Source organism: Melanotaenia boesemani, chromosome 5 (genome assembly GCF_017639745.1).
Source record: "Melanotaenia boesemani isolate fMelBoe1 chromosome 5, fMelBoe1.pri, whole genome shotgun sequence".
Taxonomy (NCBI): domain Eukaryota; kingdom Metazoa; phylum Chordata; class Actinopteri; order Atheriniformes; family Melanotaeniidae; genus Melanotaenia; species Melanotaenia boesemani.
This window is the reverse complement of record NC_055686.1, coordinates 15312545-15334394: the sequence shown is the minus strand read 5'-3', so window position 1 is coordinate 15334394 and position 21850 is coordinate 15312545. Positions and strand designations below refer to the sequence as shown.

Genomic DNA, 21850 nt, shown 5'->3' with positions numbered 1-21850 from the left:
GCTGATACATTCCATTTCTATTTTCCTTAAATTGTTTTCTTAGTTTGATATCAGACGATTTAATAGCAAATCCTTTAGAACATGTGGGATTTATGAACAACTAACACTCGTACAACTGGCCTCTGCACATGTTGATAAATCCAGATTTTTTTGTATTTTACGACCCTTGTAAATTTCCTTCCTAGGATGGAATTTAGGACAGTTTCTACAAACCACTGATAAATGAGCGTGCAAAACTACTGTCTGGAACATTAACACTCCTGCATGTGCAACCTGAGGAAGTATTTAAGTTAAGGTTGAAAAGAAATCCAGTCAGCTGTAAACATGACCTCTTAGGCTTATTATGGTTAAATGCTTTGCTAAAGGACACATCAGCAATTTACATCTAAAGATAAGTGAGCTGTTGAGAGAAGATTTGTAACTGCTTATTCTAAAATACCTGCTTTGCAACTTACAGTATCTTTTTTTTTTTGTCTTTTTTTTTCTTCTTTTTTTGTGTTTGTACATTGTTGATGAGAGCAGTTAAACTGAACCTACAATATAAACATTTGGACAATTGTGCACCTCACCCCTTTCACACACAAATTGTCCCATGTGAGTAAAAACCCTGATTTTTCTTGGTTTAAAAAAAATCCTGGAATCTGATGCTCTACTCCCATATAAAACCACATTGTTCTTTCCTTCCTTGAAACTTGAATAAATCTGGTAATACTGAACCAGGAGAGAATTCTGACACAGATTAACACGTCTCCTCAAAAGATTTCAACTCAAAGCCTGGCTCATATTTTGTAAATCCCTCAGAAATCTCTGGGTTCATCTCTACTACTGCCACACAGACTAAAAGGAATCTAAAATTATCCCTAAAAAAACTTTCCTCTCCTGGAGGAGCTTAGAAGCCTCTATACCACACTGTGCACACTGTGTTTACAGCATCTTACTGTGTGTTTTAGTGCCTTTGTGTATCAACTCTGAGTGCAAATCTCTGTTGCTGTTAGTGGTGTATGTAGCCCATTTCAGACGTTTCCATTTATCTGATGGCAACTTGTCACACTTTACTGAGCCACAAGTGCTTTCCTTCAATCTTACAAAGTCAGAGTCTAGTGGAATTCACTAACCTGTGGAACACCTCTCCATAGAAACACATCTTTGAGTTTGGGTATATTCAAACTACTGCCGCTCAAGTAGAGAATAAGACCCGAATGCATCATTGTGTGTTACTACTGTACTTTCTTCTTCTTTTATTCCTATCTGTGTTTTTTTATATTTCACTGTTATTGCTTTGCATTAGGTGTACATTTAATTAAATCTGTAAAACACTTTGGAAAAAAACTTAATTGGCTCCGACTTTGACATCAACAGACTAACACACACAGTAGTGTTGAGCTTAAATCTGGTAAATAAAAATTCAGATCATGTCATTAAATACATACATACCCATGCTGTCCAAAATTCCCCTATCCTTGTTTATTCTTACTCTTATTTGGTGCAAAAGCTTTGTGTTTCTTAGAGCTTGACCCCAAAATAATTGATAAAACTATAGTTGGTCTTTGAGTGCATGCCAATGTTAATTATAACACTAACTGTGTGATGAGCTTAAACATGTAGAGTAGCGATGTATGACATGCTTTTATTAGTTTTATTTCAACATTACAAGTTATAGGAAAACCGAAACAGACTATTGTGTTAAACTTGTCTTGATGTAGGGGCCACCTCTCACCAGCAGCATCAACATGAGAGACCAACGTCTGATTGAATGAACGCTGCCACATGACTGGATCGATGAAGTTCTTAACTTGCGTATCTCATGTCTGAAAAGGGCTTTAGTGTGCAACTATGTGAATGTTTATGTGAGTGTTTCAAGTGTTTTCATGTTCAGAGCAGCCTTCCCAGCACAACCCCTTCTCTGCTTCTGGCCTCTCCTCTCAGGATCTCCAGGAAGCCCAGTTTTGTCAAGAACTCCAGCCTCTGACGGTCCGTTGGCTGCACCTCACAGAACACACCTTGAGAACCTACACGCGCACACATGGAAAAATAAACATAACACAAAAATTAGACATCCACCTGTATTTTTTCCAACACCATTAAATGGACATTATGGCACAATGTGAATTAAAAACATTCCTCTACCTAGTTACCATAGAATTTCAGTATATCCAACAGGAACATTTAGTAAGAAAGTCATTTCCAGAACATCTTAAATAGTACCGATACATTTTCCTGAGCGGTAAGGGTTACATGGGAGTTTCATAGTACTGCATTTCCTCATTTTTACTCAAACAGGAAACATAAACACACAGCATGTGCTTACCGTTGGCCTTGAGTGCAGTAAGGAGAGCAGTGAGCAGGGTTCGGCTGACACTGATGTCCACCAGCTCAGGCAGCGCGTCCAATCGCAGCTGAGAGGGGAAGTGATAGAGGAGAGAGTCTGGGTACTCACCCTGGTCTTCCTCCATTAACTGGATCAAGTTCTGCACAGAGGGAAGAGACACAAACACATTCTGACACTGTGTTTTACAGAAGTTTGTGGAAAAGTGTTTCTTAATCAGTGCGAAGCCCTAAGCTGTATTCTCCCATAGCTGCTGATAGTTTCTACTCCTGAGCCACATTTGATCGAGCATGCCCTACAAAACTCGCTAACCAGGAAATTACAGTTTTCCTCAGATAAATATTTTAATTTCATTTTAACCAACTAAATTCCATAAAAAGATCTGACCTGTTGATCACCTGTTTTACTGTTAAGCCTGTTTTACTTGCTGGTAAGCTTTCTTTCTGAAAAATAATCTAATTGCAGGTGAGGTGTTCCCCTTTGTTTGAAGTTAAATGGGAAGTTTTTTTTCTTTTCTGGAAAAAGGCATTATCAAAGATGCATGTCTTTCAAACATTTACTGGCACTCAACACAAAATATTTAAGCCAGAAAACCTTTTCTTGCATTAACCGGTGGCTGTAGTTAGAATGACAGCCATTCAAAGCGTGAGTGTCCACCATGACACATCAAGAGGAGGTTCAATCCTTCACAGATGTCACGGGTTGACTGTATCTGTTAATCACCACCGGATCCATTCGGCTCTTCGCCAAAGACGAGTGAGGAGTTTGTAATGATGAGAAATAACACTGTGACAGAACCGTAACCTCCCACTCTCAGCGAAGATGGAGGCTGATTTAATGTGAGGTGTGTGATTCTTGCCTCTACTCATACGAATGATAATTTTCTCCCTCTGTTATAAAATGTTCAGAGTTGCACGGTATGCGCATGGAAGCAAATGACACTTCTGATTATATTTTACTGCTTTAACTTGAGCTCCAACCCGATGTTATCATTGTAAAGCACATCTAAAAATCCAGTGTATGTGTGTGCAAGTGTTTATGCACATTTATATACTTTTTTTTTCTGTCTACCTTCCCAGTGGGTTATTAATCAGATGGGCCCAGATGGTGGAACAGCAGGTACAGATCTGTCCAAGCATTTCTGTCCATGACTTTGCTTATTGTCTCAGATGAGTATGTAAATGTTACATGTTCTGGGTGAGTCACAATAGTTTTGGTTCAAATATGAATATTTTATTAAGCATTTGTTTTGCATATTCACCTGTGTGTTGGGATATGTGTTGTTCCCTTTGGGTGGGTATTTGTCCCTCATGGCAGGTATCCAGCTGGCCTGGCACCGCTTGGCAAAGGATCGAACATCTAAGATGCCAAGCACACAGCCACAAACACCAAGCTCGTCTTCCAGGATGAAGCTATACTCAGGGCTCAACGCCAGGCACGGACCAAGACATCTACGGGATGAAATTCAGTATTGCACTCATTAAACTACAAACAACATTCTGTTAAAAGGAACATCCATCCAGTGTAGGAGTTTCACAAGCATATGTTGACAGACCTGTCTCCTATGACATCAGGGTGAGCTGTGCTGGACTCCTGGCCTCCCTGCGTCCTCAGGTGGAACTGGCGGACCATTCGGTACAGCTCCACCTGCACACACATGGCTCAAAATTTCAGCACAGTGTTTCCTCACAGCGAAGTTTGTAAACTCAAACAATCATGCAGATGACTGAGCAATCAGGATATTTGAGAGCTTTGTTACTCTTCCATCTAAGCAACAGTGTAACACTCAGATGGTCCTCCTACTGTATCTAATGTCCTCCCAGGCTGTTTTTCTAAGATTTGATTCATACCGTAAAAACAAATAAGTTGAGCACATTTCTCTCTTGCTTTTATTTTATCAATTATTCTAACAGAATATGTGGGTGAGACTGTCCTACCTTGTCTTTGCTGTGGTAAGGTCTGATGTTGTAGAGACGGGAGGTAGGGAAGAGCGGAGGAGGATGAGTAAAAAGTTCGTTGTTGCTGCCTATTGGTAGAAGCATCTGTAGAACACGTTGACAAACGCACACATTTGACCATTTAAAGGACATTTTTATAAAGTTAAGTCCAAATTTATTTCAAATAGTTTTTAAGCAAGTAGATACATGCAAAAACCAAATCTAACATAAATGACTTATCAAACATCCTACCTGCACCTCCCCAGATACGCCTCCTTTGAACACCCATGGCTCAGAGTCCACACCCAGCACGTCGGCTCCTGTGGTTTTCCCACACCCTATAACAGACACGAATATATCACTCTTGTATCCAACAAAATAAAATGAATATAATGAATGTTTTTACTGGGTATTGGAAGTGATTACACATCTTAAAAGGTTTACGGCATTACAGATCCTCAAAAGATGTTGGCTTTTTATTTAGGTTTTAGGATGCCGTCATAAATATTTCAAGCAGAACTGGTGGGACAGTTCTTACTCCCCCATTATCTTCACAGCTCCTCTGAGGGAGTATGTTGAAGTAATGACTAACTGTTATTTCAGGCATAGAGAAGGAGAGAGAAGTTCATTCCCACTCACAGTCAAAGCAGTTCCTCCAGGAGCCGAGGGTGGAGCTGTCACTCAGCACTCGCCCATCTGCGTCAGGCAGATGAATGTGTGGGGTAGAAAAGAACAACAGCGTCATTCAAGTAAAACAAAAACAACAAACTGATCTACAGAACTCTTTTCACTCTTTTCCAGCCTCTTCAGTCACTCAGATTCCAGAGCCAGTATTGTGTGTGTACTATGGTACTTAACAATATTTAGAAAGAAAAACTTGAAGAGCAAAGTTAACACAGCATACTACCGCTCTACTAGGTATCATGGTGTACTGAGTTCAGTATCATTAAAACACGTAGTTTAACAAAGTGAACATCACTTTGCAAAAAAAAAAAAACTATCTTGCTTATAGTATATTACAGTCTACATATACAGTATACATATACAGTATAATGCACAGTACAGTACAGTATAATATGAGCTCAACACACAAGGCAGATGTGGTAAGAGCCCACTATTAGTAAAAATACGAGTGAATCAGTGATAAATAAATGAGTAAATAAATACTGTAGTTAATAAAATTTATATAAATAAATAAATAAATAAATAAATAAATAAATAAATAAATAAAAATAATAATAACAATAATAAAAACTACTGCAGCATATTTTGCCTTTTCTATTGCAGTGTTGCATAATGCAGTAATATCTAGCCCTGTCATATTAAACTACGCCGTAAAATTGTCAGCTTTTCTTCTAAGTTCAAATGTTGGAAAATTTTGAACATTAATAACCCATTCCAGTTACCAAAAAAAAAAATGTCTAAATCTTCAGACCATAGGCTGTAAAGACGGATGCATCAGAAATAGCTTGCTCTGTGATTCCATATAAGGTGGTGTAGCTTCAGCTTGATGTAATGTATTCTATGGTAACCGGAAAACAAGCTTATCTTTACTATTGCAAAAAAATGGGAGAAATAAGTAAGCAAGGTTATTTTAAAGCAACATTACATAGTTTTCTGACTGTAAACTCTGTGCTTCAGACTAGTTTTTGTATACAGACTGACGATTATTATGTACATTCCTGGGACTGTCATTGCCCTCCAGCATGCTAGGGATGGGAAACCAAAACATTGATTTTCAACCTGGAGCAACTGAATATCAACACACTGGCCATTCTGGATGCACACAATAGATGATTCATCAAAGAAACCCAGAAACATTATTGAAGGAAAAGCAAGAGAGAAAGTGACAGAGAAAGAGATGGGACAAGAGTCAACACCAGACTGGCTTTTACTGCATGGAGAGACCTCACAAAAGAGAAAGGATGCCAAATACGCCTTCGTTAGGAAGCTCCAAAGTGTGAAAAGCTACCAAAGTCCAGCAGTGTTGCTTTAAGAGAACAGTCAGGACACCAAGGATTCAGAGGAACATTAGATTTGGGAATCGTACTACAGCATAGAAAAAGATAAGGAATTTTGCCAACTGAGAGAACTAGGGCACACCATAAGGAGTCAGTGTAAGGCGTTCAGTGATGCCTGACTCCTGCTATTTGATGAAAATGCCATCACTACTAAAATGGCAAGATGCAATAATGTACATATCACAGGTACTTTTTGGGGGATTTTATGATGGAACCCAAACCACAATATAAAATTTCAAGTCATAGTGCTATCTCAATCAACTATAACACAGCTGGACAGGAAACATAAAAACAACAGGGAAGGGTAACCACAGATGGATGGATTGCTTATGTGAAAGTCACAGCTCACTGCATTTCAGACTCATTGGATATTGGCAGGAAGCCACACAACTGTTCATGCAGTAAAAATCAACAACAGCACACTGGATAATTTAACATCTTGCATTAAGTGAATGCAAATACATGAGCTCAGAGCATTGTGGAGAATATGAGTGGATGAACAATATTAACATGCATTTGATTTTGGGAAAATGTGACAACCCTACTATACTGTTTTGACTGTGCAACTCAATGGGCTACATAATAAATGAAAACACAGCACAACATACTACTGGTATACCATACAATGAGCAGAATAACACAAGGCAGTATTGTATAGTATATTACTGCTTAACCATACCATAACAATTTAAAATGTAACTGTCTGACATAGCGCATTATGCAGAAGCAACACTGAAGAAACACAATATAAGAAGAAAAATTTTGCCTTTGCGTGCCTCAGTCTCTCTGTGTTCTTACCCAGCCAGCTTATGAAGGCCTTTGCAACCAGAGCAGTGTTCCTCAGGTCCCAAACATAAGGGTAAAGGTCGTAGAGGACAGCCCTGTTAGACCCACCCACCACACTGCAGTGAAGCTGTGCTATATCTTCACACAGAGACAGGAACCTAGAGGCCCGGCCACGCCACTCTTCAACCTGTGGACAAGATTAATTATACTGGGTGATGTGAATCAGTTATGAACTCAACATTCAAACTAAATCAGGGCCACTTAAATGCCCACTGACCTTCTGAGGCGGTGCTTTCTTGCTGTTAGCACTGACCAAGTGGCAGTTTATCTTCAGCCAGGTCAGATCCTGCAGCAGTTTCTGAGCTGAAGGCCCGTGCTCGTGGGGAAGATAGTAAAGACCAACCAACAGCCGCACCTGGGATTCACTTAAGAGGCCCTTCCCACCACAGTGACCCCGACCTTGGAACCTCTGTCCCCGGCCTCCGCCTGTGGGTGCTCCAGCCCTGGATCCTGGCAGTTGCTGAGTGGGTTGGCTTTGGTGGTTTGTTCTCTTTTTTTCCTCTTCTTGACCCTCCTTGTCCCTCTTAACCATAGTAGGTGAGGAGGGAGGGGAGCTGGAATTCAGTGGAAAGACTGGAAGTTTGGTCACAGTAGAGGTTCCCCTGAAGGTGGAAGGACAGTCGGACCTGTCTGGAGTTTTGCACCGTGATGTTGGGATAGAAGCACGCTGGTCTGTCCTCACGCTCTGCCGACCTAAAATAAACAAATATCACTATGACTGCTCCTCTTGAAGGGTACAGTATACTTTGAAACACATATGTGGAGATTACTATGTAATTATGTGTGGCTAAGTTTTACCTGCTTGCAGAGGTTGGTTGAGTTCTTCCAACCAGTCATGTAGTGCAGCAGAGAGAGCTCTTTCAGGACAGTACTCACACTCCTCATCTACAACACACATAACATTGTAGTATATCATCTATGAAAACCTTCAGCTAATTTATATTCATGAGAGTACCCTCTCACAAGAAAAAACCAGTTCCAATCAATGTGAATAATTATTCTCTGATGTCTACATTAAAGGTAAAATATATAGTATAAAGCTGCACAGCAAAGTTTCATATACTTATTAATATTCTTCCTGCATATTCTTCCATGTTACAGGGCACAGCCAGGCCTTCATCTTTTTTCCTATCTTCTTCTTTAAAGCCTCCAGCCCTCCACTTGGTTTCTTTCCCACAAGGGGACCTTGCTCTCTCTCCATTTCTTCCTTCATTACACTACACAATTACTCCTATATCACCTCCCCCATCCCCCCCCCACCTCAACCCAGTCAGCAGAACATCACATGCTACAGCGCCTCTCTGTTCCTACCACTTTCCATTCAACTCCCTGGTTTCTGCTTTCTCTCTGGTTCTATTTTCAAGCATCTCACTGTCACAGCAAATTGATTGCAATGAAAAAAAAAAAAAAAAACATGTTAGAGTAACACAAGGCAGTTTCAGCTCTGCAGTGGGGAAAGTTTTTAGTGAATGTCAAACAGAAACTCTTACTGCAAATATATATATATATATATATATATATATATATATATATATGTATATGTGTGTGTGTGTGTGTGTGTGTAACTATACCCAAAAGCTTACTAAATAACTTTTCTAGAACAACAGATGGAGCTTTAATTCTTATAATTATATTTGTTTGTTAAGTGATATCAGTCAGAATTCCTGTCTGGTGGCCAAAATGGTGCTAGTTGCCAAGCAACACAAGGTTATTAAACATTTCTCTAGGAAGCAAAGGTAGAAACAGCGCATGGATGTGGTCTGGTAGAGCGAATATTAAGTTTATTAACTGAGGACATCTCCTGTCTTATTACTGCTGCTTCTAACCTCCATCTCCATCTCCACACTCCTCACCTTTCATGTCCTCTTGTCCTGCTCTGTGCCAGCTTCCCAGGGTGTGTAGAGGGATGTAATTGGCTTCAAACTCGCAGTTGGGATTGAGCAGCAAGCCCCTCAAGTGGCTCCTCAGCTGGGACTCTCGACCCTTAAAAGGCCCTAAGAAGAGACGTCTGGAGTCGTAGTCGTTAGCGTGCAGGTTGTCCCATATGAGCGGAGGTCGCTGGAGGACAGACTCCACCTCAGCGAGGCAGTCTACAGACAGCTTCCTGGAAATGACCTTACTACCTGTGGGACAGGGTGCATGAGAAAAGTTGTCAAATGGAAACCTGTAGGTTTGTGAAAGAAATTTTGCTCACATAGAAATTAAGAAATTAAATAAACAAACCCCCAAAATGTAAAGTTTAGAAAATCTGATTTGCTGTCATTGTTATAGTAGAGTTAAAACTCGCTAGGCGTGATGATTACATGCTCATGACATTGCATAGTTTACATGCACAACAGTCTCTGGGGAAATTTATTTTAGAAAGAGCTTCAGGAAACACTTCTCAAAAACCCACAAAACTAACTTACGGTCTCAGCAAATTTCATATCAAAGAAAGTTCTCAGAAAATTAGGAGCTTTTTCAAGTCTATGAGTAATGTTAAGGATCTATGCTAAGAAATAACATCAAAAGAAAACTATAAAAGGGTTATTCAAAAGTTTAAACTAAGTTTAAACTACCAAACTTCCTCTAAACTGCAAAGCCACAATAGGTAGCATGGCATCATTTCCTCATACCTTTCAACGTGTTTTACTTAAAAACAAAGAAAATTTGCAAAGAAAATAAAGGCTGCTCTGGTGACGCATAGTAATCTGATCTGCAGGTGCTTTGAATATCCAGTAATGTTGTAAAACTTCTAGTTTTCTTTAGTGGAATAGCTGAAAAAAAAGCTCCTTTTAGAATAGCTTCTGTTGTTGAGATATGCTGTGATGAAATTCAAGGAATGAACTAAAGTGAGTGGGTGATGATGTGTGAATGTGTGTGTGTTTTCACTGTACATCCATATGCATGTGGGTGGATGTTTATCTAAATCATTTTCTAGTTTCTGGAGGAGGTTGTGTGGGTTTGTGTGCACACTCATTTGCATGTGTGCATGCTGGCATGTGTTTAACCAGTGTGTATGTGGTTATTAGAAAGAAAATGCAGACCTACTTCAGCATTTGGGTTTAAGGCTGCATTATACTGTGTTGTATTAAAGACCATTCCAGTGTTTTGGTCTTACCTGTCCATATTACTGTTATATTAGGCAGCAAGTCCTCCCCAACAGTTTGTAGATAGGGAGACTTGGATACACTAGGAGAGCATAGAGAACCGCAGTATTCTAAGGAGACAAAGCGAGTTGAAATCATTTTTCATGTAGAAATAAAAATGAACATTTATAGTCTTGGCTTGAGTCCTACCTGTGGGGCAGAATAGGAAGACAGGTGGTTCACCTAGGAACCGATAAATCTCATTGGTTACTGTGACCTGAGCATGAGCGAATGAAGCGAAAGCCTCGCTGTCGGCCTGACACATGGAGTGATCTATGTCATCGAACAGAATGGCAAATGCCTGGCAACCCAGGTCTGATACCTGAGAGGGAGAGCGAGTAGAAGCTGTACATGACAGGCTGAAGAAACATCAACATGTTTATAATATCTTACTGTGTGGAACATACCTGTCTCAGCTTGCGTTTTAATAGAGTCAAGTCACAGGAAGAAGAAAAGACGATGTCCTGACCAGGAGATAACGCGTAAACAAACTTCAGACCTCTAGACTGGGCCTCCACTATGAGAGTACGTAACTTACCTGGGAGAAAAAAACAAGGCAGGAAATCTTAATTATGAAAGTTAAACTATGACACCACACACCACCACGTCTTGTTGCAACATTCAAATTAGAGGCAATTAAAAAAAAAAGTCTGTCTTTTTGCCTACAAATATTACCATCACAGTTTGCCATCTTCTGGGCTTGTTCTCTACATGCCTCACCACCAAACAATATAAATGTCTAGTTTAGACTCCTACAACAGGAACCGCCCATTTCCCACATTCTCTGGCTTTTCCTTTAACTAAACATGACATTTTCTCTGTTTGATTTCCTGGATAGACAACACGCAAGTCACCTCCACAAAGCAGGAAACTATCCACCTAAAAAATGTGATGATTAAAACAAAGCAAACATAACAGGTGTTTGGAAACAAACATTGGATCAAAAACCTGGATTGTTCTTGAAATTGGGGAAGCTTTCACATCAGCGTGGAAACTCCCAGAAAGCCTCAAATCAGCTGAAACACTCAATTTATTTAAATCCAGGTAAGAAACCCTCCTGTTCTCTGCTGCATTTCAACAGTTATCGTGTTTTAATACTGTTTTTATCTAATGTTCTTTCTTTTTCCTTTCCCTTTTGTTTTTAATTTTAAATTATGCTTCTTATTTTCTTATGTTTCAGAGTTTATGTAAAGCACATTTGATCACCCTTGTGCTATACAAATAAACTCGCCTTGCCTTATTCTATAGTACTTTATGTTTAGTTTCAGAAGCAGCTTGTATTTCTTTGATGCCAAATTCATACCACAAATTTAAACTGTTAATCATGCTTGTATTATAAAGGGTTTCCAGCATTTTTCCTTTTATGTATCAGTAAAGAAATTCAGCTCATTTCTTTGTGTAGGCAACAATTTAAAAAAATAATATAATTAACTATGGCAATTCAAATTATTCATTATAATGGCAGTGAAAGACAAAAGACAAAATGTCTTACAGATCTGCTTCTATGTTATTCCAACTAAAAGGATCTCATTATAGATGTTTGATTTGGCCACAACAGTTTACTTTTAATTTGTATTTTATTGTTATTATTATTATTGTATTTTTTTACAGCTTCCCTGAGTGATAAAAAAAAGGCTTACCCTCCTCTTCAGGAGAATAGACCTCTCTCCAAAGCAGTCTGTGTTTCAGGTCGTCTTTTGGGCCATACAGGTAGGTGTTCAGCCCCCAGCGCTGCATCCTGGTGGAGGAGAATGAATAAAGGAGGTAAAGGGAGGGAATATGTTATGCTAAAAGAAAGAAACAACACCCAGACACATAGGGTACGAGGGGCCCATGAAAGACATTATGGATTTGAAAATGATGTACTGTTGAGCGCCAACACTCATGCTGCTCTAGCAAAATGCCGACCCTTCACTGAGTTTTCCTTCTATGTGTTACTTGTCTGTGCTTCATTCCTGTTTTTCATGTTTGAAGTAAGAACTTTGTCCAGCAGGACAGTGAGCGGTCGGGAGCTCAGAGTGATGCAAAGACAGGAGGAGGGATAAGCAGAAAAACAACAAGTGGCTTGAATATAGAAGCACTTTATTGATTTTGAGGCTCCAAGGCCATCTCACTTACAGGAAATGAGCTCCTGCATTATAAATACAGCATAGTACTAGAAGTGTACCAATATATGCATCCCCAGGCATTCATACACATCTATAAACATGAATGTTGCTCCATCTCTGGACCTGCTTTTGTCTTTCTTGTCGTTTGTGGGAGGGCAGTGTCTCTCTCTCTCTCTCTCTCTCCCTCTCTCTCGCTTACTGTTTGATTTCCTGGACAGATGGTATGCAAGTCGCCTCCACAAAGCAGCAATCTACCCACCTAAAACATGCAATCTTACACACACACGCACACACACACACACATACTTCTGCAGTTATGCAACACTCAGCATATAAACTGTACCTGCACCCTCACTAGATTCTCAAAAAAACGCTGCTATTAATAATCTGAAACCCACACACTCAGCTGCTGCTGAAGTTTTGAAAGTCAAGTTAATTCTCACAATTTCTTCATGAACCAATACCTGCCCTGTTAGCAAAGCAGTTTCATGTATCTTAGTGACAAAGTTCAAACAGAACCAGAGCGCAATAATAACTGGTAGAAATGTTTTCCTCATCTATATAAGAGCGGTGTCACTATGAGCTACTAAACTACAAAACTGCATCACATCTCCCAACTGGGATTTAAGTTGTTACACTTTCAAGTGAATTAGGTGTAGCATCGAGAATTAACTGGTTCCCTTTAAACTATAAAGTATAACTACAGATGAATGCACATGAACAGGGAATGCTGAATTCTTCATTAGTGCAGTGAGGAGTACCACTTTTTATAGCTAAGATTCTAATTAATTTAAATCCTGGACCCCTACCTCCTTTAAATTGCTTCTTTGCCTATAGCCTAACCATAGCATCTGTATTGTTTGCATAAATAATATTGCACTGTGCAAATGCCTTGAGACACCCTTATCTATCTCTCTATCTCTCTATCTATCTATCTATCTATCTATCTATCTATCTATCTATCTATCTATCTATCTCTCTATCTATCTATCTATCTATCTATCTATCTATCTATCTATCTATCTATCTCTCTCTCTCTCTCTCTCTCTCTCTCTCTCTCTCTCTCTCTCTCTCTCTCTCTCTCTATCTATCTATCTATCTATCTATCTATCTATCTATCTATCTATCTATCTATCTATCTATCTATCCATCCATCCATCCATCCATCCATCCATACATACATACATACATACATATATATATATATTTACACATACATATACATACATATATATATATTTACACATACATACATATATATATATATATATATATATATATATATATTTGGCCCTGCCAGCTTACCCGCGACCCGTAATGGACCAAGCAGTACATAGAATGAATGAATGAATGAATATATATATATATATATATACACATATATGCAGCAATATATGTGCAAACATAAATGAAAATACACTATATATGGCAAAAATGAAGTTTCTAACAGGCTTTAGTCGGACTACCCTTATTCTTCAACAGCCTGAAAACTCTTCAATAAGCTTTCCTGTAATTGCTTTAAGAGTTCTTCAAGATAGTTCTCGTGGCTTCTTAAAGGACTTTCCAAAGCTCTTCTTTGAATGCTGGCAGCCTTTTGTTCGGTTCTCTGTCAAGATGATCCCACACTGCCTCAGTAATGCTGAAATCCAGGCTCAGGGGAGGATTCATCAGTATAAGACCTGTTGGCACTGATTTTCAGTCCAGTTCTTGTATCATTTGGCAGACCTCACCCTTTTCTTCCTGTTCCCTTCCTTTAAATGGCTTCTTGGCAGCCATCTATCAATAGAGACATTTTCCGATGAGTTGGACCTTGTAAACAGTATCGGATCAACTGAAGGACCAGATGCATCTCTCAGGTTCTGTGTCAGGTTTCAGCTTGATTTTTTTGTTTTGCTTGTTTACTGCACCTGTTAAAATGCTGGGATAGGCTCCAGCTCACCCGCGACCCGAAATGGAATAAGCGGTCAAGATAATGGATGGATGGATGGATGGATGGATGGATGGCTTGTTTACTGTTACTAAATCACTTTCAAATACTGTTTATTTGTGGTACATTATGTTTTTAAGGTCTGACATTTTTAACCTCTCCACTTGTACTATTTAAGGACTCACTGCTATCACACCAAAATATGGCATGTTTTAGGCTAATAGCTCTTTGGAAACTACCTTGTTGGTGCAAACATGTCATGTCTGTCCAGCTGAAATATGTACTTTTTCATAAATGCTGCTAAATAACTGAGAACAAATTATGTGGTTTTTTTTAAACAGACTCATAGTAAACAAACTGCCTAAAGACACTATTTAAAACTGTTGTCTGTTACTTGCAAACTTGAATGATTGATAGGTCAGTGTTAAGTGGCTTAACAAACAAACAAAAACACATCCCTCTGAAAGTGGTGGGGTATAAAGACTGGTTTAAAGTGATAAGCAGCTGATGTCCAAAGAAAGACATTCAAAAAGACTTTCAAAAAACCTGAAGAACTACATGACCATTTTAAAATTATGATAAGAAAATGTGGCGCCATGAAAGTAAAACATATATATATATATATATTAAAAAAAAGAAAACGTAAGGAGCAGCTGAAGATTTTGCACAGAATTATAAAATATTTGATTAACACAAGTGGTAGTTTTGTGTTTTAAGTGTCTTTTATCCACAACTTCTGCTTCTGCTCTTGTGTTATGTTTGAAAGGGATCCAACTGAGCGCTCTACACTGATATGACTTCACACTTATTCTGAGTAACTTTGCAGTTTACATAGAAAAATAAAATATGAAAAAATAAGAGCTTCAGGCTCAGCAAGCCATACTTAAATGTTAACAGGGCACATAAATTATTAATATGAAGTGAAAACGTGGGAGCAGCTGCTTTCCTATCATGTCTAGAAACATATTTCTGTGACCGTGGTATACATCCCACTTTGGATCTCAATTTTCTGTGTCAAAATCCAGCGTCAGCCTCCTTCATGCCACAGCTGTCATCCATGACTGAGCCTCAGGTGTGAGGATGAGCCTGCTCTTTACATGGAGTCATTCTGTGTCAGAGGTTTCTCTTATGTCTGCTTGGCACTGAAATAGACTCGTGAAGCTGGGTTTAGCCCAGAGGCGTGATGTCAGCAGATCCTGAGCTCACAATATATGTATATACACAACAGTAAACTGACTTAAATACTGAACTGGGTCATGGCTTACCACTGAAAGAGAACTTTTCTCTGATCCATAGACCATGGCCTCCCATAGAAACCTGAAAGAAAATTAAATAAAAAAAAATAGTTAATATGTTTAACATTACTGATTTTTTTATGACTGGTATAAACATGAAATATGTTAAAATAACTCTGACATTGTGTTTTCTCTTTAGATAAATCTGATGTATAAAATTTAGGGAATGTTTGGTATTTTTCTAACGCAATTCAATATGATTTCATATGAAATATGCCTGATATATGCGGCACACTGCCACTTTCATTTTTCATAAACTGTACAGCTACCAGCTGCTGGTCTTCTGGCTGGCGTTGCAGCTTGAGTGCTGCATGTTTAGCCACAGAAAATGCTACAAGATCCTCCACTTACTTGGCCACATCCCTGCTGCGTTTGGCAGAGGCATAATTCATCTGCGGCTACATTCTCCATCACATTTTCTATTCTTAGAAATGGGAGCATCTCCAGCGTCCCTCTCAGTCCTTGGTGTTTTTTAATAAGTCTGCAGAATGTGTGTGTGTGTGTGTGTGTACAAATATCTCTGTACAGTAAGTGGGTCGCAGTGAGAACAGAATCAAATACAGTACAGATGACTTTCTCCTGCATGTCCAGGGGGAGATGCTTGTTATCATTTTGTTGTGCGTGTGTGTGACGTGTGCCTATGTGTGCACCCTGTGCAGTGCTTCCCACTAAACAAAACCCAATTACAAACTCTGTTGGATGCCCCCCACCCCATGAGTCTGATAAACATACAAGAGTGAGGAAATGTGAAAATAAGCAATAAGTTAAGTGACGGCAGTTTTGCTAAGATGTAGATGTGAACTGGTGGACAAACCTTAGCAGTGTGGAAAACATTAAAAATCCATTGTACTCATTTATCTTTCAAGTAGGTTGACAAGTAAAATTGTCAAACTGTGTAAATGAGATGGAATATATTTAAATATCACAGTCAAATGGATATTTGGCAACAATCAAAAATATAAAAATGACAGTTTATCCTATTAAATTACAGATATGTTTACATTTCTAAATAATTAAATAATGGTTGATAAGCTCCAAAGAGTGGCTTATTTAAGCTTTGCACAAACATTTTCTTTAATAAGAAACTTGGATCAGCTGACCTCAGCAGCACTAATAGCACAAAATCATCAAATACTTCCACATTTTTATTGTTGCTATGGTGATGAAAACAAATCACTGATTAGATTCTATTGACAACTGATTTGTTATATTTTCAACGCTGTTTGTTGCATCTCAATCTTTCTCATTTAACAATATAAATATAGCTTTTATTTCATATTGCATGAGGCTTTTTCTGCAGTTATTATTTTCATATGTTTTAGATATTTCCAACCTGTAGTATCATCAACATCATTATTAACCCTTCTAGTCTGTTCTTTTGTACCATCACAATTCTATTTATATCCATTTAAAACAATCAGACCTATTATCAGGTGTTATTTAAGCATAGCTTTTTCTTTGCTTTCATCTTCACCTGTGTGCTAGCAGCATGATTACAACTTCCTTCCTGACATCCTCTACAGCATCTCATTGTTACTGTCATGTCATGTAAACCATATAATGAAGCATCATCACAATCATCAAAATCTCTACCTGCTATAATATCTAAAAGCATATTTTCCATTAGTCTGCAGCCTTTACAGGAGATGGTATTCAACATTTTCCACTGCCTGCTCTTTGATCTTCACTTCAAGCTTAACTGATCCACACAGCATCCTCTCTCATAGACCTTTTCATCCAACCTTATCCTGTCTTCATAAATAAATGTATTACTTTTCTCCATCCATATTTTACAGTAGCCTTGGTGACAAAACGTCCGCTCTCAAATATAGGTCAGACGCTGGTCTACACTCAAAATCAGTGCCCCCAAGGTAAGAAAAAAAATCACATGATCAGCGAGGAGGTTAGTTAAAAAGTCGGCCGCTCTCACCTTCCACCACCCCACAAAGGAACTGCTTCTCCTCCATCATGCCTTCGGTCAGCACCGCTGCCTTCCTCCGTCTCCAGTCGCCCTCCAACAAGTGCGGGAAGAGATGCTTTCCCCGTCCGTTAGCTTAGATCCCGCGGATATTCTTCATGCCTCTCCTCGATCTGCTTCCACCTCTTTCTCTGCCTAGTCTCCTCCTCCTCCTCCTTCTCTCCTCTGCTCTACTGTGCTGATGCTCCCGCGATGCGTTCAGGAGCTCTCGGGCAGCTAGCACCAAAATGATAGTTGCTGTGCAATTTGTATTCATAGTAATAATTATGATAGTCATAATTGTCGTCATAATTTTACATGTTGTGAGATATCCAGCAGAGAGCAATAGTCTTCAGAAAGAAGATGCTTCCAAGTTAACTAACGTGTTGCTTTTGTTGTGGTTAAACGTCCGAATTAGGACCATTACATTCACAGAGCATTTTTACTCTTCAGTTACAATATTAGCGTCATTTTCCAACATTTTCAAACTGTTTAAATTCAGTACCTGGAGAAAAAGAAGTAACAGAAGTTAGCTAACTAGACAGATGTTACAAGCAGCTGGCTTAATTAGCATATTTGCTAAAGTTGCTGTTGGGAGGCACTATCTCCCACCTGAGTTTTGTTACCTCTTGTGTGCAAAGGTAAATTATGGGCACCTAACATCCACTGTCTTTTTTTTTTTTTTTTTTTTTTTTTTTTTAATTTGTGTAATATCAGTCATTCCCTGTCAAAGTGTTTTTTCTAAGAAAGAATTTGTCTTTGTTTAGGGAGAAGGCCTGTCTATCATGGAGTTCTCATAAAGAGTGTGGGCTTGGGCATGTTCTCAGGCTTGATTGAATAATTGAATAGATGTAATTAGAAGTTAAAAGGTGGACATTGAGGTTTGTACCAAATATGTTGTCTGGTTTGAATTGTTAATTTGGATACTGTAGAATTGAGCACATGAGAATATGTTTCAGTATCATGATGTTTTAATTATCTTGTTAACTTACTATTTTTTTTCAGAAGTCTGCTGTGATAGGCCTATTGGAATTGAGAGGGTGGTGCTTCAGGATATATTATAGGAAGTACTGCCAAGCAGACTGGTTAGACTGCAGAGAGGGATGTAGAATGTTTGGTGTGCAGAATGTTATAATAAACTGTGGTTGTCTGCTACCCCAAGCCTGCAAATGGACTTATTCTTCCTTTGCTCAAACATCATCTTGCCACAGTTGCTAATAAGCTAGTATGATAGACGTTATAACACAGTCAAAGTCTGGTCTTCAAGGACCACATCTGATTCAAATGAATGACTAATTGTGCAGAACTTGACAAGCTGTTGGATCAATTTAATTTAAATCAAGCATGCTGGGGCAGAGGAGCATCTAAATATTGCAGGACAAGGTATTATTCCTCTTTTTGGATGAAGAAATCAATTATACTGTCATTGTACAAGAATCCAGCACTTTAAAATTAGTGACTAAAGTTATGTCTTTTTTTTTCCTTCTTGTCTTTTATACAAGAAGAAATTGCTGCAGTTGATGCTCACACACAAGCTAAATCTAACCTCCAACACAATGTCAGGATTCATGAAATAAAATAACTTTATTACAAATATCTGTTAAGTAAAAACAAACAAAAAAAAAACTTTACTCTGAATACCTCTTGCTGAAAATAGATTTATTTACATCACCTCATGAATTGGCAGGGCGCTGTGTTTATCTCTCATAGTGGAAACCTGGTAAGTAATACAGACAAACATGCAGGTTGTTAAAATCAGCTTCAACCTGTGCCCAAGATAAAGATGAAATTATATGTTTTTAGGTTTACAAATCATCAGTCATTACAAGCCCTTCTACATGGACATGATGAAGCTACAGTATGAGCTACTTTGCTTAGATATTAGTATTAGTACTGTTTAGTATTTTTCTCTTTAATTTTTAATTAATTAATCTCTGGTCTAAGGGATATCTGAGTCGAACCTACAGACATCTCAAGTTTTAACAATGAATTCTCATGACAGCTACATCCGTCTACCAGGTAACTTGATAGAAGAATGTGGTTTATCCAGGAAATCTTTAGCCAGTTTTAGGAGCCAAAATATGCTTTTGTTTAAAGGTTATACAACACCTCCTTATAAACCACTGCTTTGTTGGAATTTATGTGGTGATATGCAGACCCCATCCCAACCATAAGGGGTAGTATAGCAAAATGACACAGCTCATAAGTTGTGTGGTCGGTGTTAAGGTTTAATTTGCATTTATTTCACCTTCATAAGTATTGTACAGTTTAGGATAGAGAAACTGATTAAAACGTGGTCTAGTTTTGTTCAGTTGGAAACAGTCCCTTGTGTGTATATTTTCCAGGATATCTAGAAATGTAACAAGTATTATCAGTAATAGATGATCTAGTCTTAAAGCTACCTGACTATGACCAGAAGCTTAAAATTCTCACTGTAACAGGTCCAATTTTGGGTCGTGATCCTTAAATCTTCCTGCTTGTGCCCTCTTTCCTCTCTACTATCAAAGAAATACCAGGAGAAATAAAAAACCTTTAAAAACACCCTGACTTTCACTTTAAAGTTCCTCTAAAACTTCAACATCAAACAGCTAAGAAAATGTAGATTTTTAGAGATCATAACCAAAGTATTTAATGCTACTGATTGGCTGACGGGTTCTAAGTTAATCACAGAACATCATGTTTAGTTGTGGATGAAAAGTAATCTACATTCTGATAAAGACCAATAAAACTCTGTAACCCTTTTTTGTATACACAATTTAAACACCACAACACATGTTTAAATAGCAATATTTAGTAATATGCATTGCAGTAAGTCAGTGAAACCAGTAAGGCAGATGAAGTTATGATACAGCTTTTTACATAGAAATTCCTGCTGTACAGTTTGGTACATTAGAACGTCTACAAGGAAACTACTTATTAGGTTAAAAAAATGTTTTATAAGAAACTACCAGGAAAAATCACCCGACATTTCTAAACAACTTCCTTATCATCATAGCAACTATGTGTGTGTAGATGTGTAAAAGGTGTATATGGCTTTAAAACGCCTGGGGAAGAAAGGCAAGAATGCTTTGTGGCTAATTAGAACCGTAGGTCAACTGCTCTGTTTAAAGTTGGTCTTTTCTTCCCTGTTTAGCATAACTGACTTCTTTCACTTGTCTCCCAAAATTTCTGTCTTCCATGTTCATAATGTGGAAATTACTATCCTCAAACGAGTTTCTTGGCTGCTGAGTTTCAACCTAAAGTTTCTCCTTAAGTTTTACCATTTGCATGTGAAGTGGTTGTTTAGTTTCCCTGTATAAAGGTCAGTTTGTGTTTGGATGTTTTGTACTTAGAGGGAATCAGTTTAACTCTGAGGGTGTTTTGGGTTAGATGTTGTTGTGTTTGAAGAAGATCCTTATAAGTCTCCCAGACACACAAAAGAAATGTTTCAGCCTGTTTCTCTTTTGCTCTCTGTTTGCTGTGGTGTTTTTTAAGGTTATTTGATCAAATTGACAAAGGCCTAGTTTTGATATCTACAGTGTTATTTGAGGGAACACTCTCAGCCAGATGATGCAAAGATCGGATGATGGCCAGTTTGTTTTCCAGTCAGTAGTACAGGACAAAGAGCCGGCGTTAGTCTGTGTACATGTCTGGTGTATCTCAATGTTAAGACTTCCGGCCTCCTTAATCTGCACATTACAGTTTTAAAAGGCAGTTTCATTTTATTTTTTTCTTCCTCCTTCATGAACTGGAATTGTTGTCCACATTGTTGACATGTTCAGTTAAGATCTCTACTCGAGTTTGGATTGTGGCCCAGATGTCATCCACATACAGTACGAGTGTCTTCATATTTAGACCTGACTTTCCTCCACTGGCAATTTTCTCACCGCTCATCCATTGAAACATATAAACAAAACACCGTTGACCAGGTAAGTAAACAAGTTGCAGGTAAAAACAAACCTCAGTGACCCACAAGGAGCTGAGTCAGCAACACACTTTCAACTACAATAACTTTCAAACCATGAATGTCCCAGTAACAGTCCATTAAAGTCCATCAAATTACAGAAGACTTTTACATTAAATATGCAACCTATTCAAGAACAAAGAAAGTAGTGCAGTTACCTTCAATTCAAGCACTCAGGAATTGTCACATATAAAAGTAAAAAGCCCAGTGTAGTAACATCTACTTGAATTTCAGTGATTTGAAAATGGTTCTAAGTTGATTATTCCTACCTTTGTCTATTGTTCGTTGATATTTTTTAATTCTGGTTAATAACTGAAATCTATTAAATGTTTACAAAAACAAATACACATTAAAGTGAATTA

General features: G+C 38.3%; 1 protein-coding gene across 2 annotated transcripts; it reads right to left on the bottom strand.

Moving 5' to 3' along the window:
• Positions 1-330: 330 nt before the first annotated feature.
• Positions 331-17705, bottom strand: si:dkey-183c6.8 (protein O-GlcNAcase). 2 transcript variants are annotated; one of them, XM_041985027.1, is made up of 17 exons: positions 17519-17705; positions 15559-15610; positions 11899-11996; positions 10666-10796; positions 10409-10580; positions 10231-10329; positions 8984-9253; positions 7929-8015; positions 7348-7823; positions 7083-7257; positions 4903-4959; positions 4516-4601; positions 4264-4368; positions 3882-3973; positions 3588-3777; positions 2309-2468; positions 331-2009 (listed from the first exon to the last, which is right to left on the bottom strand). In XM_041985027.1, the coding sequence occupies exons 1-17, from the start codon at positions 17556-17558 to the stop codon at positions 1873-1875; spliced, it is 2427 nt and encodes an 808-aa protein (XP_041840961.1). In that variant the 5' UTR covers positions 17559-17705; the 3' UTR covers positions 331-1872. The 2 variants fall into 2 exon arrangements, with proteins under 2 accessions (XP_041840961.1, XP_041840962.1); XM_041985028.1 differs by lacking the exon at positions 15559-15610.
• Between the last annotated feature and the right edge of the window lie 4145 nt (positions 17706-21850).